This window comes from Plodia interpunctella, chromosome Z (genome assembly GCF_027563975.2).
Source record: "Plodia interpunctella isolate USDA-ARS_2022_Savannah chromosome Z, ilPloInte3.2, whole genome shotgun sequence".
Taxonomy (NCBI): Eukaryota; Metazoa; Arthropoda; class Insecta; order Lepidoptera; family Pyralidae; genus Plodia; species Plodia interpunctella.
The window spans coordinates 10,938,388-10,954,949 of NC_071324.2; the positions used below are offsets into that span (position 1 = coordinate 10,938,388).

Here is a 16,562-nt window from a genome sequence, read left to right on the forward strand (position 1 = left end):
GGCCCACTTGCACAACTGAACAAGAACAAACTAATCTACTGCTGAATAAAATGTCTCTTATGTTTAGAATTGTAATTTGTACCCAATCAATTGCTAACCCATACGAAATCACACGTTCATCACACAAAATCGGGCCAACAAATACATAAATTATTCATAGATATTGAGGTAAAAATTTGTAGACGAAAATTTGAAAGTCACATTTTTTAATTGAAGAGTTACCTTCCTGGCAGCGTCGGAGTCGTCGCTGTAGCCCATGTCCCGCCCTTGAGCCGACGCCAAACGGTTGCCTTGCACCAAATTTCCCACTATCACTGAAGCTGGACCCACGTCTATAAAAAAATTCACAATATTCATTAAAAATAAAAATATATTATTGAATTTTTGTTACAGTTTTCCAACAATGTTTTCGGAATTCACGAGACCGTGTTTTTTTATTAGCATTTAATGTTCCTTATTTGGCAGCTCTTGATATTCCACTGTTTAGTGCCATTCACCCCTTTCCCATGCTATCCAAAGCTATTTTCTATTTTCCTCAAGTCGTTCTCGAAGACTTTAGTATCCTCCTGTTATGCAAAGGCCTCCCCCTCCAGTTCGTCATTACCCTAGAAGATACCCATTCGATCCAACATTACTCTGGAATAAATTTATTGACATACATTTTATAATAGAAGATTCCTCGACGTGACTGACACGGCGCCAAAGTGGGGTTTAGGCTACCGCGGGCAGAATTACGGTCAATAACTAGTATAATGTATTTCGCAGTCTGACCTGAATGTATTTCTCTCGGCTTCGGCAGATTGGTGACACACGTATGGGGACACATGAGCACGTTCGCTGGGTGTAAAGTGCCTTCCAAAAAGCGGCGTTTACATTCGCTGAGGTGGATGCCCCCTAGCGGCGTCTTAGGCAAATAGTTCGGTTGGACCAGAGCGAGACAGTAGATGCCCACTTGATGAATAGAGTCCACGGCTTGGAGAACACGTGACATCCACTGGAAAGACTGGTAGGAAAGACATTACACATTAACAGTAATGAAAATCTGGTAATTTGTTAAATAAAGTTAACTTTTCTGGTAATTTGTTAAATAAAGTTAACTATTGACATTTCTGTAGCACATGTAAATCGTTAGAGAACTTCGAGAAATGATCGCAAAAGGCGGGAAAATAGTACTTGACATTTGACAGTTCAATTGACATGACAAGAGAAGGTTGCGAGCTTATATTTCAACAATCGGTAGTAGATAAAAGTGTGAAGTGATACATACCTCCTCTTCCCCGCAGTCGGGTCTCTGCTCAGCGACGATGCAGATCCTCTCGTCCCTCAGCACCCTCACGGAGAACACAGCTATCCTGCCGCGGTATATGAACTTCATGGGTTCGACGGCGAGCACCGTGGCTATGATGTCGTCCATGTTGTGTTTGCGGCCTGTCACTGTCATCAGGCCGTCGCGGGAACCGCATACGAATACTAGGCCTGTATAATAAATAAATAAATATAGAGGGTATTACAAAATGTCCGTATATAGTAAGTGGTAAAATTTATCTTAATTAAATAAAGTTTCAAGCTAATATTAACACAAACTTCTAAAAAGACGCGACCGGCGACTACAGCAGTAGATTGACAAATCGTGATTTTCACTTCTCGATGTATATTGTGTACAAAATAGTACACAATATATTGTGAACCTGTGTTTTGTTAGTGTTTTAATATTTTGTTTGTTGTTAATAAAACAATATTTGTGGGGAAAATTATTTATCTGTTTATCTAATACGTTAAAAAATAAATAAATAGGCAACACTCAACAGTCCACCCTAAGCACTGAGCTAGTGTCGCGGGCACAAAGGACATAAAAAAACGGAAACTGGCAACACATCCCGAACTGTAGACAAACATCTAAATAAGTACCTGTGACAATATTTGACCGCGGTGGAAATCGAACCCATGGCCAGACGGGCGCGTGTACTAGTGCAAACTCACCACCAGGTCCGAGGAAGCCGAGCAACCCACTCCGGACATAGCTCTCCTCGCCGATGGGCTCCCCGTCCGAGTCGAGCGGCCGGACCCGGAACACCGTGTTGGTCAGTCCGGGCAGGCCCCAGTAGCCGGACCCGGTCGCGCCGGACAGCACGCAGATCTCGCCGACCTCATCCGTTTTACATAGGAATGCTGGCCCCTCCATCTTGACGACCACTATCACGCCTGTATCAAGTTTACTTAAATTTATTTAAAAATATAAATACACAGCTTAAAAGGCTAACAACCGGACTTAATGACATAAGCGTATGTTGCAAAATTAGACCTTCGCAGGCACTTTTCGTGCGACAATTCTATATTGAATTTATAAAAGGACTTTCTATCTATACAGAATATATCATCTCCATCCTGTAAAAGCAAGTACCTACGACGAGATGATGATAAATTATTATTCCCAATGAGGTAATTTACAATATGCGACAATACTCACAGGAAGGCATGACTTGCCCGCAGTCTTGCAAGGTGAGCGACGTGAGCGAGTTCTCAGCGTCGACTCTGACCACCCCGTAAGAGAGGCCGGACATGGAGAGCACCCCGCGCCCCGCGGAGGAGCCCCCGCGCCCCGCACGCCGCACGCACACCGTCATCGATTCGCTGCTACATGCACATGGACAGATCGCGTCGCCGCGGACGCCTGAACAAACATCGTACACATTAGATTACAAACAGGAATTATTTGAGCTTGCATGTAAGACCTGAGACCTCATCTATGCTTCCGGCTAGACTACATTGAGGTCAAATGCACTCAAAAAGAATGTGTCAATTTTCGGATGAAAATTTCTTCTAAAATTATTAGTTTCGTTTTGAAGAAAATAAAAGTAAATAGTTTTGGTATATTTTTCATATGTGGCCCGCATTTCTTATGTATTATGAGGATTATTAGGTATTTAACATATAGCTATAACTTTCAACTCTGAAGAAAAATATGTAGGGCATTAAATGAAATAGGTATATGTATATTGGATCAAAAAATTCTTAGCAGTCCGGACTACACACTATGGAACTCAGACCGATGCCGATAATGGCGTATTTTGTATGACAATTTTTAAGTCTGCGACAATTTTGCAAACTGTTTACCGATAGTGCGCAACTGGCATTACCTATAGCTTTATAACAGATACCTTTGCTTTGGAAGACTGTCAGGGTGACACCATGTGGATTGTGCTGAGACAAATCTCCTTATGAATCATATTCATAAGGAGATCGCGCCTCGTAGAAGTTCATATTAGTGTGGCAGTGTTAGGTACAGCTTCACGACAGGTTACCTTTGCTCTGGAACACTGACAGGAACTGATCGCACGAAGACAGCGACCAGGGATTGGCGCCGTCGGCGACCAGCAACATACGGAGGGTGCTTAGGGAGATTTCCTTGTGGTCACGGGTCGCAAGCAGCCCCCAGTGAAGGTCGCGAGACTTGACTATCGCCACTGATGCCCTTTGCAGAAAAAATAAATTCGTTTCAAATTTATGATTTATTGATGAATTTAATGCTCATCATACGGGACGGTCCGATCTTTGGTTAGGTCAAGATGGAAAGTGATATTTTTCAGATTGTTCTGTCTGGTTGAATCTATATATGTTATAAAATATACATAATATACATAAGTCTCGAGCTTACATCCGACCTTTAAGGCTTTATAATCCACGAACTCCGCAAAATATTGAAATCGGTCCAAATGTTTCAAACGTAATGTTGTTTCAAATCTTTACACGCAAAGGTAAGATGAGTCCATCGCCAGCCTTCCTTGAAGTTTCACGTCGAACCCAGACGGAACCAATGATGAAAATGCGTCGGAAAATAATATCCGTTCATTTCATGGTACAGTCAATAGCTCATCAAGCACCAATTCATTGCGAATTCGTCGTTATTACCGCCGCATCGGGTTCCATGCAGGGTGACATTACGTGCAGTTTACTGTACCTCGGTGAGCCGGATATGTGCAAATAAGTGAGCGATGTTCATGGATTCTAGTTATGTGCATATTGAAGTGAATATGTTGGCTTTAGTTGATAGCAGGGCTTAAAAGTGCTGAAGTTACATGATATTCTATGTGTCATAAAACACGAGTGTTTGTGATGTCGTCAATCACATTGCTTTTTATTTACATTTATCTCCCTATTGTCTCTCCCTAAGATAATCTTGTAAAAATAGGACTTTATAAATACTTCTCTCCCTTTCATCCTCGCATGTTCGACTGTGAGGCCCGAGGTCAAGGTTAGCGTAAAATATGGGAAGGATATGGAGTGATCCTATTCGAGGGCGGAACCACACGCCACGTATTTCTAACACTGATGGCACCAAGTACGCCTTGTCATCAATATCCAGATCGATCAATATAAAAATTAGTGAATAATCATTATTATTAATCAAAATAAAAACATTAACACATCAAAGTTTCACAATAGACAATGTCTTATATTTTACTAGCAGCGCCCTGGGGATTCGCTCCCGTGGGAAATTCGGGATAAAAAATACCATAAAGAGATTATAAACAAAAAACTTTGTTCTTCGACCGACCTGTACTTGGTAATCATGTGCATCCAAGAAGCGGGGCTGACTTTCATGAGCGCATAGGGGATGAAGATGACGTGCATTCCGTTGAGAACGCTGGCGAGAACCGCGTGCCACAGCCCCGTCTCCCGCTTAAAGTCGAGGACACACACCATGTGTTCCCCCTCGGTGTAGTAGCAGGCCACCGACAGCATGCGACAATGAGCCAGCATCGACGATCTGCGAATACATTTGTCAAATGTAATTTGTTAAATGCGGACTCCACTCTAAAGATCCGTTCGACATACAAGACGGTTTTCGACGTAGATTGTTTGATTCCCTTGAAAAGTTCACGTACAAATTATGCAATGTATAGTCATTCGCATCGGCATCAGACTTAGTCATAAAGATTAGCTAAGAGTTATTCGCGCTAGCAATCTAACAACACAAGGTTAATTGTAATTGTAGTAATGGATTAGAAAATTTTTCGGGAAATCTTTAATTTATCTCTTGAGGTAAAAAAATGTCTCTCCATCCGTTTAACCAGGAAAGTAAACTTACATACAGCATTTGCATTACTACTGCAAATAAATGGTGCCAACTCCCTAGACAACTTTTATCCACAATCCCTGTTAGTTTCCAAGCGATACAATTTCCCGAAAAAAAAAAAGAGATAAAAAAATTCGCAGTGCTGTTTCAATTCGTGCTGGGAAAGTTCTGGAAGCCAATAAAAGGAAAATGTGTCATTCACGCGGCTCCAAGCGACCCAATACTAAACACCAGGAAACGGGAAAATGTGAATACGACTCTCGCAACGCGTGTTCCGTAGAAATGTTCATGTGTATTTACCGTCACAAATTTTTTTCAAGAACTTGAAATTATTATCTTGTAAAGGCTTAGTTTGTAACCTATGGGAACCTATAATCAAGGACATAATGCTATATCTTACTTACAGCACTTGTTATTCTAGTTGACATTTAAAATGCGCAACGCAATTTGCCATACATACACTTTATTAAAAAGTAACTTCGCTCGCATTATTTAGAACTAACAAACCTAACGTTACAAACTTTATTCAATAAAAACCTAATATGCGGTATCGCATTATAAAGCAAACCAAATTACTTTTGTTTCCTAAAATTATAAATATATTGCAACAAAAATATAAACCAATTTTTAAAGTCTGAAAGTGGCGTCAGGTTATCATGAAATTTCCTATCATCAATGTTATTAAGTTTCATAATGATAATTCAACTAATAGGAAATCTCATAAAAACCCAAATTTAAATTAGATTGAAGGAATAAATTTAACTTTTTCATTAGACTCCTGTGTGTGACAGACAACAAAAAATTAATGGTATTCTTATCCGTTTTTCTAATTTTTACTTTTGATGTACGGAACCCTATGACATGGTTGTTATTCTCTTATTAACTTTCTGCGCAACAGGTCGCCCACTTGTTGCAACTTAGATACAAATTAATGAAATACTTCCCGGCGATACTCGGTTTCCCAAATTACGTCAAACCACATAACAGCATTGAGACAAAACTCCCAATGGTCTATCTATTGCGATGCAGATAGCATGCCTATTAATTTGATATCTCTTGAATGATATTAAACATAGTATTTCTCCGACAGCTTTTGTTTTTGGGTAGTTTATTTAGGGATAGTACTACAATTTTGATGTTTTGGTTTGGCAAAAATATATTTCGTTGTTTTTAAATGGTTTAGTCAACGAGACACGCTAACTAAAAAACTCATACAAAATATTTAATAAGCCCTTAATATAAATTATGCAGTCAAAAGAAATTGCTGTCAGAAATATAGATAAAAAATCATCAATATTAATATAAAAAAGTTTATAAAAAGTTTATATTTTTTTATTAGCCACACGAACAGCTAGAAAAAGAAATAGTCAGAATTTGTTTTACAAATACATTTTAACAACTTTTACAAAACAAAAAATCAAATAACTAATAATTCTTTTTCATACAGTTGAGTGAACGCAACTGTAATATTTAATTATAGGAATATCTTCCCTTTCCTACTACAAAGAAAATAAAGCACTTCCGTCGTACTTCCTTTAAGCGTTGTACTTCAAAAGAAGGAAACTTCTCATAGTCGTCGAAGGAAATTTCTTCGCAATCTTTTACAAACTTGTTTTCATTTTTATTTCCTTAGCATTTATTACAATGCGTCCGGACGGGCAATCTGATTATTGGAAATTGTATCCTCCAGCTATCGTCAGTCACCCGGAAAAATTGCATTCCGCGTTTCAATATTTATTCAGTCATAATTAAAAATATTCCTGTTCAGTCAGTCGATTTAAATTCAATTCTAAGTTTTATGATGTTTACTCTTGTTTGTGTTGAAATTATTTCAATATTGGTACTATAAGACATTTTAATATGCTAACGCGTAGTTCTGTAACGAAATTATTATTTGAAAAGATAATAAGAGACATGTCCTCTTTAATAATAATCATTGGGAAAACGAGGCAAATAATAACAAGCCCAAAGTTTAAAAAGCCGTTTGCAATTCCGCATTGTTTGGCGAATTAGTTATATAAAATAAAACAGAAGAGCTATATGAAACAGAGGGTATTAGTATAAATAAGTAACTCAAACACTTTATTACACCAAAAACAAGATACAAGACAATTCAAACAATAAAACAACTACAAAGATGTATTATAGGCGGACTTATCGTTAGTGCAATACCTTTTACCTTGAGGAAGGAGGTATAAATACAGTTTGTGGTGTTAAGAGTATACATAGTGGTAGTTTGACGTATAGACGCTGATACCGTGTGGTTATTAGCGAGTTCAAGTCCACTTATCAATTCCGACATCACCGGCTGGATGGCTGAGACGAACAAAGGTCATTTCCACAAAATGTTGTAGATCACGTATAGTCAGTTTTCATCAATTAATCATTAACAGTCATTTAAACGTCCCCACCGCTGGGGCACATATTTTCCATAAGGATGGATAAAGAGTATGGACTATGACCCACCACGCGGGTAACAGTCTCACCTGGTGACAATAACGCCCATAGCTGATCCGTCGGCAGCGGAAGTATGTTCGATGTGCGCTGGACTGTCTTCAGCGGGGCGGGGCGGAGGGATCCAGTCGCGCGGAGGCCGAGGTAGCTTCTCAGTCGACACCCAGAACAGCGACGGCCAACCTCGGAAGGAGACCACGTCGCCTGATGACGTTTTCGGGAGGCCTGACGGGGTAGGGGATGACATTTGAAAAAATCAAATTAGGATGGCATACATACTAAAGGAAACCTAAAACAATATATCAAACCTTTTTTGTTACCTTAGTTGCTTATACAGTCCATAACTTCTATTATAAATAAAATGTTAAAAAGTAAATCCTTAAATACAGAAAAGCTTTCCTAAACTAACTTCTGAAAATTCGTAATCAGCTAGGTATTATTATGTTTTTCCGGTTTCATTTAAGAATAACTCGTCTCATATAAAATTTCCTACAAAGGCACAAAAGCTGAAAACTCCCGTTGGAAAATAAATTCACCACGCAGGTGTTGGAAGTTGTTCCACAAAAGCTGCCCTGAATAGGATAGGTTTCATGCTGTAAATTTTGTGTAAAAATATAACGTTGAAATATATTTTCAGTTGTTAATTCTAAAGTAAATCATGACAGGAAAATACTGAGAGATAAAATGAAAAATAAGGGTTGTTTCAAAAACATTTAAGTGCGAGTCCGACTCGCGCCCGAGCGGTCCGTAATATTATGTTTTTCTATTGCGCGTTTTCGGTTTATTTTCTTTATTATGTTTCCAATTCAACGAGAAGTACTCGATAACTCCAAACGTTCCTGAGTATTATATTAACGAATTTGTCTTAACAGATAGACGGATAGACAGACACAACAAAGTGATCCTGTAAAGATTACGTTTTTACCTTTTGAGGTACGGGGCTCCTAAAACCATAGAATAAATAAAAAAGATGTGCTATAAAAAACGAATTAAAAACTCAATTAATAAAGTGAAAACTATGTGGAGTGTTATCAATGAGAGTACAAATAAAAAACCTATAAAAGACAAACACAACATGGAATTACACATAAATAAAACAGCTATTACTGACCCAGTGGAAATAGCTAATAAGTTTAATGATTTCTTTGCAAGTATAGGCGAACAACGCACGGGAATTAAAACGTCACGTACTGTATACTGCCCTACAGAAAATAGCATATTTCTCCGCCCTGTAGATGCCGAAGAAATATATAAAATTATTAAAAACCTAAAAAATAAAAGAAGTCGCGGTATAGATGAACTGCCCCCAAATCTGTTTAGGGAATGCGCGGAAGAATTAACTTTACCATTTACTATTCTAATCAATCAGTCATTAAACGAAGGAATATTTCCCGACCTTCTGAAAATCAGTGTCATCAAACCCGTTCACAAGAAGAACAAAAAGACTGACCTTAACAATTACCGCCCCATCGCACTTCTACCGACGGCTTCTAAGATCTTTGAAAAAGCTGTAGCTGATCGCGTATATAGTTTCTGCGAAAAATACAAACTCTTTGATGAGTGTCAGAATGGCTTCCGAAAAAACCGCTCGACCATTTTGGCAGTGTTTAAATACGTCCAAGAAATATTAAAAACGCTAGACGAGGGTAGATATGGCATTGGAATATTGTTGGATATGACCAAAGCATACGACAAGGTTCAGTATGATGTCCTACTGGACAAACTGTATGGCATAGGTATACGAGGAATCGCCCACAAATGGTTTCATTCTTACCTCAAAGATAGGAAACAGTACGTGGAAATTGAGTATTTTAACCACCAAACAAGCACGGTCCAAATTATCCGATCAAAATGTAAACCAGTCAATTTCTCAATACCACAAGGTAGCGTTCTCGGGTGTTTATTGTTCCTCGTATATATAAACGATCTTCCAAAAATAATCAAAGAGCACTGTGTCCTATTTGCCGATGATGTTTCGATCCTAACATCTGCTCAAGATAATACAAATCTACACGAACAACTTATTAACATTCTTACAAAAACGTCAAACTGGTTGAATGAGCACAACTTAGAAATAAATTATTTGAAAACAAAATTAATGGTCTTCCATCCATACCAAAAACAATCATTAAATGTTAAAATAAGTTTCAATGGGATGAACTTGGAGGTAGTAAATGAATTTACTCTTCTGGGTTTAAACATAGATAGCCATATAAACTGGAAGTCGCATATCCAAAAGCTATGTGCTAAACTATCTAAGTTCGCGTATGCTCTCAGAGAGGTAAAAAAATCCACTGACGCTGAAACGGCAATTATCACGTACTACGCCTATGCCTACTCATGGCTTAGTTATGGTACATTTTTGTGGGGCAACGGAACCGACTGTGATAGAATATTTACCCTACAAAAGAAACTTGTGCGCATAATTACAAATACACAACAAACGGACAGCTGCAAACCTTATTTTAAAAAGCACAAACTCCTAACTCTGCCGTGTATATACATCCTACAAGCATGCAAATTTACCCGAAAATATCCCGAGTTTTTCAAATCGCGGAAAGATATGGTAACCAAATACACACTCAGACATCAAAATAAGTTGCAGCTGCCTATTTCACGCCTCCGACTCCACTCAACTAGCCCCCTAGTAATGTCTATAAAAATCTATAATCAACTCCCAAACGCCGTTAGAGAAATAGAAAATATCAAAACGTTTTTACAAAAAGTTAAGGAAATCTTGATTAATAAATGTTATTACACAATTAATGAATATTTAGAAGATAAATTTACACAATAAAAATTAATTCAAATAATTAAAATACTTACTTGAGGATGAACTTTTGACATTAATTTTATTAATATTATTATTATTATTGACTTATCAAAAATGTATGACTGATAATAGATTATGCCTAAAGATGAAACATGAAGTAATTTATACTTATCAAAAATGATTAAATTTAATAGATAAAATTTATTCATGTTAATAATGTCACTTTACACTGACAAAGGTTCTCTAACATCGACAAATGTGGCCCTTCTCCCATTGCAGCGCCCGTCAGGGTCCTTAATTGCTACTATTTTATAATGAAGACCTGTATTTGACATTAAGGAAGCAATAAACAATTTGAATTTGAATTTGAATTTGAATTTGAAGAACTGAAAAAAAGTTTATTTCTTCAGCTTTATGCCCTCTTGTTACGCCCTGTTAGTCCTGAACGTGACGTCTAAAACGCAAAATGCCTATTTGCTACAATTTCTGAATACACTAGGGGTGACACAATCGCGTTGTTTTACTTTGAATGAATCTTTTCACTTGATTACAACTTGGAGTTCTTCAAAAAGGACTTTCTGAAAAACTCCACCTTCGAAAACCATAGCTCATTCCACAACCTCAAAGCACGTGAGAGATCATCACGTGAGCACAAAGGTAGATCCTTTTAAATCACAGTGTGCCAACTTACCTTTCATACAAGCGTCCGACGTAAGAGCATACTGTATCCCACACGAACCCAGAAGAAAGCCAACTTGCTGCAAGCCCGCGTCCCGCCTCGTGAGTGGGACTTCGATAGGCACAGGGACCACTCCGGCTTGCAGACACCCGTAGAACGCGCACATGAAGCTGATAGGGTCGTTGTTGGGATAAACCAGTGCCACGCGATCCCCAGGCTTGATGGAATTGTCCCCAGTCATGGGTCCACCGCTGCTGGTCTTGGATGTGAACGTCTTGTTGAGTAGCGCGTGAGCGATTTTCAGCGATCGGCTGAGTAGTTTTCCTATTGAGCAATATGAGAATTGAAATAGCTATATACAATCTGTAGTGCCGTAGATTTTCTGCGTTTTAAAATTAGTTTTAAAGTCAACAATCGGTGAAAAAAATATTTTTATTTTATTTTTACATACCTATGTAAAAATAAAATAAAAATATTTTTTTAACGAATTGCTAAATTCTATTTAAGCCTCTTTTCTCTCAAATTAAAACCCACAATTTGGTTCGAATTACTTCATCATAAATTTATTGAAATGTTCTACAATGTATGTAATAGTAAACGGTTTGAATGAATTTTCATTTTGCCCAACAGTGGGACGGAACAAGTTAATAAACATGTTATCATAGTGTTGGACTAATACTTTAAGAACTGAATGGGATTAAATATTACAGAGCAACTTCACCCGCTTCAAAATGCCAGTAAATTGCGATTTAGTGTCGAGCGAAATGGGGTTTCGTGATTTGCTTCACACACAGGATTGAGACTTCTAATAGATATTTCCTATAACCTATAGGTAATGACCATTCTTTTTCAATGGTAATAAGTTAATTGTAGGCTAATAAGTAATTGTTTTGTAATAAACATGAAAAATCATACAATAATGTTGTATACTACACAGACGTCGACGATAGAAAGGCAAATGGTGAAAATCATACCATAAGTGAGAGAATTGCTGAGCTTCCCGTTGGGATCGAGCACGGTCGCCACGTTGGCTTTGAATGATGCCGTGCCATATCTCTGCAAGGCCGCCTCCAGGTTGCGTGGCAACCCAGCGGGCACCACCAGCTGCTCTCCCACGGCTGGGGTCATGGTGCCGCCCTCCGGCCTCGGAGCATTCGGGTCTTTTGGGTTCGCTGCTATCTCCAGCTCGATGTCATCGTCCTCGTAAAATTCCGGCAATGGCCTACGCTTCGGTCTCTTCAATGTGTTCAACAGCTGCTGTATTTTGGCAGACACCTGGCAATTCACGTTGGAATAAATACAGTGTCGCGACAGACATGTCGACTGCCCGCAATCCGCGACGCATATAAATTCCTACGAACGAAAACACGCAGCGTACGTTTTCAACAAATCTGAATGGTTTTTGGGATCCAGACATATGCGTAACCAAAAACCAACCATTGTAATACGTATTCATCACACATGAGTGATAATCATATTGCTGCACCAGTCACTGTATTCACTAATAAATAAATGCAGTGGTGATTCATGTTTGAACAACTGAGCATTAATGAATTCGACGATACGAGGAACTGTAATTATTGTTTTCATAGCTGGAAACGTGGTTAATTTACACATTACGATTAATTTAACATTACAACAAAAAACCAAGATTTATTACAAAATACTTTTGCTAAACACGTCGACATAATCTTATAGTAACATTTAGAAGTCTTATTATAAGATGATATTTATAGAATTTAGTTCTTTAGGGTGACACTAAAACCTAATAAACATTTATCTTTATAGGTATACTAGCATACTGGCGTCATTGAGAATCACAATATTGGTGAAAACCGTAAGAAAATCCGCCCGAAAGTTTTTGAGTTTATCGTGTTCATACAGACATACAGACGCAACGGGGGACTTTATAATATATAAGCATTCCGTACCTTCCAGCGACCAGTGCCGGTGCCCGTGTCTTCTGGTTGAGCGTAACACTGCACCCGGTCCGCGACTAGCGCTCCGCCCCGGCGCGCACCGGACGACGTGTGAGTCACGTCTGGCTGGATATCTGCGAATCACAACCCTATCCAGTTATACGCTTTATGGCTCAGTTGACAGTCAACTTTGGTGTTAACTGTAACTTGGCCGTCGCCGAACAGATAAAAGCCAACTTTGCGTTGTTGAGCTGTGATAGTTAGCTGGTGCAACGCTCCTTAAGAGTTTTAGACGCAGCGAACCAACAACAATTGCCTCACAGTGGCGCAATGTGATTGGTTGGCGCTGCGTCTCACTTCGAATCGAATATCTGTTCAGGATAATTCATGATTGTTTTAAGCATCTTCGCTTTGCATTCATAGTATTTATTTGTAGGTTTGCATTATTATAACAAAAATGAGCAGCTATAATAGGTTGGCAATATTATAATCAAACGACAAACTAAATATTTCACGACGAGCATTGTGAAAATGTTGTTCTGCGACGAGCCGATACCTATCTGCATTCGTATAATGTGTATATATATATATATACCATCTATTAAGCTGTGTAAGATTCACAGAGTTTTAAAAATTCTTTCGAGAAATATGCTTCGCATGAATTCCGCGAATAGCAACATTAAAGTTTAACTTGCAAATATTCTTGTATCTGGCTGTTGAAGACATGCCATCTTTGGCTACCCTTTAGTCAGCGCTTTGAAGCATTCTATGAGGCAAATACCGTGTACATTGCGTAGGGTTGCTACCCGTGCCATATTATAATCATACTTATATGTCCAATAATGTTTGTTTGGTGTTCTTTAACGAAACGAAACGGAAATCAAAGTGTTTTTTTAATATGGAAACAATTGGAAGAGTGGAGAGTGACATAGCATGCCGAGGGCAATTTGTACTATACTACAGAAAAATATATAGCATGAATCATATTATATATTTAGAACTTAAGTATAAGCTGGTAATATGTCATATATAAAGTAAAGGTGGTAGCTTCTCAAATCCTACATATAAAAAAAATGCGACAACAAGCCGCGTAATAAGCTTGGTAAAAGAATCGAAATAAATCAGGGTTCAAAATATATATTTTCTAATCTGAAAATAAATATGGCAACCCTTATTAATCCTTTGATGTCGATATTCTCGATAAAAATGAGAAGTTCTTGGATTGTTAAGCTTAGTAGACTACAGAAATACTGTATTAAGTAACTATTAAATATTCTACTGCATATGTAACTGCTACGATAATAATTAGACCAACTTCAATTTTTCACTGATGAGAAGTGGAAGGAATAGACAGTGGGACACTAAACATGTTCTTGTTTACAAACGACTCGGCTACTAATTATGACCTGATGCATTTATTGCGAAGCACTTTTAACCCATGTTTGTATTAAAAATAACATCCATACGAACCTTCTCATGCAACGATTTACTGAATTTTATATCTACGGATAGTCCAAAAATAATAAGGAAGGGTTAGCTCTTCCTCAATACTATATTTATCATCGCATACGGGAACAAAACTGGGCCAAAGATTAGTTGGTAAAGTTGGAGCCACTCTAGAAAGTTTAATTGAAGGAGGCAATTGTCGGTGTGATAAATCGACGAGGCTAAATTGGATGGTGGGTTGGTAGCAGTGTGCTCCGAGCTGAATAGTGGTGCTTGGCTTAAATACTTGCGTGGTTGCCCTTTATCCTGCGTGATGTAGTTTGAAATTGCACGTGCTTGTTTAAAACCTTTAGGGTTGTGTATACCGGAGATATACATCCAAGTAAAATGGGTAAGTAGCTGGCATGTGCAACGCGCTGTGATGCCTGACATTGTCATGCTAGTAGCCTGCATGCATATCAGTGAATCGCGCCCGTAGCTGCCATATAAGTCTGCAAGCTACAGACATGTGTATATCTGCTGTAAGACTTGATCCGTAATGCCTGACGGACTAATAAGTCCGTTCTATAAATAAGAAATTTATATTTTTGTAAGTTTTGCGGTGGAGTTTCTCATAATAACTATTAAGCATTTAGGTAATTCAAATGATAAAACCGTCACAAATTTGACACATCGTAATAGTTTCTAGCATTTTTAAGTATTTAGCATTTTATAGGGTTGTTTCAGATATTCATTCCACGTTGTATATAACACCTATAATTTTATGTATTTGCAGTTGCAAATACCTTCAATTATACAAATAAATAAATTTTAATTCGAACAATCTACACTTATATTCGTGGTAATCTCCTTTTCTAAGAGATCAGACTATGAAAGTGCTAAATCTCGCAGCAAACATCTCGCGCTTCGAAACTTGAGAGCAGTTACGGAGTTCTGACAGATCTATTCCAGATCGGTTCCAATTAGATTCCTCGATTGTTCTCTTATATATAAGGAGAAACTTATACATGCTTTAAAAGTTTGTCACACCATCTGATATATTATCTGATGAAGATGCTACGGGTATTGTTTTGAAAGACTTCGTGTTTCTTCTTCATAGTCGTATTCCTCATGGAGGGTCGTGGTCATTACGTGGAATGAAACACACACAACAACTTTCTTGGCATTATTAATGGAGTGGTTTGCCATTGCCTTCTCCATTTCACACACAAGTTAATAATAATCAACCAATGTGCAGGTTTCCTCACGATGTTTTCCTTCACCGGAAGCAAGTGGTGGTCGATGAAAACTACAATATATGAGTCAGCTTTGTATACAAACTCATGTGGCACGAGTAGGATTCGAACCTGGGACCTTTCGATCCACAGGCGGGCGTCTTAACCATTACACCACCACCGCTTCGTATTTAGAGAGACATTGCTGAAAAAACTTTCAGTTCCAGCATTCCGGCCCGCTTTAAGAAGCTGTGTGATATCGTCTTCACCAGGCGCCTTGCATGCATTGTTTAAGTGTTATCCGAATCACGTACAACGATATACGTACATTACCCTGCCTGGGATATTATATAGTATAGGGTAAAACTGGCACATGAGTCATCGTAAGTCGTACAACTACCAGTCTGTCCGACTAGATAATACAAACATGTCACTATTAAAATATCTAACGGAACTCTCAACGCCTTAACAAAAATTCACGAACGCCAAGTGACACACGGACAAAAACGAGATCACATTATAAACATAACTATAGAAAAAAAAAACTTACAAGCTGGAAGGTGTGTGATCTCCGACAAGTCAATCTCCGTTCGTTCCCTGGGCTGGTGTTTCTTCTCCCTCTGGTTGTGCGGCTGCGGCAAGGGGTGAGGATGTGCGCGGGGGTGAGGGGCAGCGGGGCGGCGCGCCGGTGGAGACCCGAGCTCCGGAGGGGGAGGCAGGTCGGTATCTCCCGCGCACGAGTCTTCGTCTGAACTGGATGCTAGTGAACAAATAACAGATAAGAATAGAAATATATGTATATACTTTTTTATTGTTAAATCTGAGTTAGTTTGACCTGAAACATAGCCCGATGGAAAGTCAAGATGAGGTTATAGGCAGTCACATGCAAGCTCAACAAATGCCTGTTCACTTTTCCTCGAAGATCCCGAAATTGGGAGATATCGATGCGGGGAGAGAATTTCAAACTTTAGCAATGCGCAGTAGAAAATGGGATCCAAAT

General features: G+C 38.6%; 1 protein-coding gene across 3 annotated transcripts in view; it reads right to left on the reverse strand.

The window, feature by feature from the left end:
- The window catches only part of DIP2 (DISCO Interacting Protein 2), a 61,526-nt gene that overhangs the window by 6,974 nt on the left and 37,990 nt on the right, over nt 1–16,562 (reverse strand). For all 3 annotated transcript variants that reach the window (XM_053768224.2, XM_053768223.2, XM_053768222.2), the window contains 12 exons: nt 16,113–16,322; nt 12,915–13,036; nt 11,958–12,258; nt 10,996–11,307; nt 7,564–7,756; nt 4,556–4,768; nt 3,303–3,472; nt 2,468–2,671; nt 1,981–2,202; nt 1,268–1,476; nt 772–1,003; nt 223–332 (listed from right to left, as the gene is read on the reverse strand). In XM_053768224.2, coding sequence (XP_053624199.1) covers nt 223–332; nt 772–1,003; nt 1,268–1,476; nt 1,981–2,202; nt 2,468–2,671; nt 3,303–3,472; nt 4,556–4,768; nt 7,564–7,756; nt 10,996–11,307; nt 11,958–12,258; nt 12,915–13,036; nt 16,113–16,322 — 2,498 coding nt within the window. The remainder of the gene's footprint in view (nt 1–222; nt 333–771; nt 1,004–1,267; nt 1,477–1,980; nt 2,203–2,467; nt 2,672–3,302; nt 3,473–4,555; nt 4,769–7,563; nt 7,757–10,995; nt 11,308–11,957; nt 12,259–12,914; nt 13,037–16,112; nt 16,323–16,562) is intronic.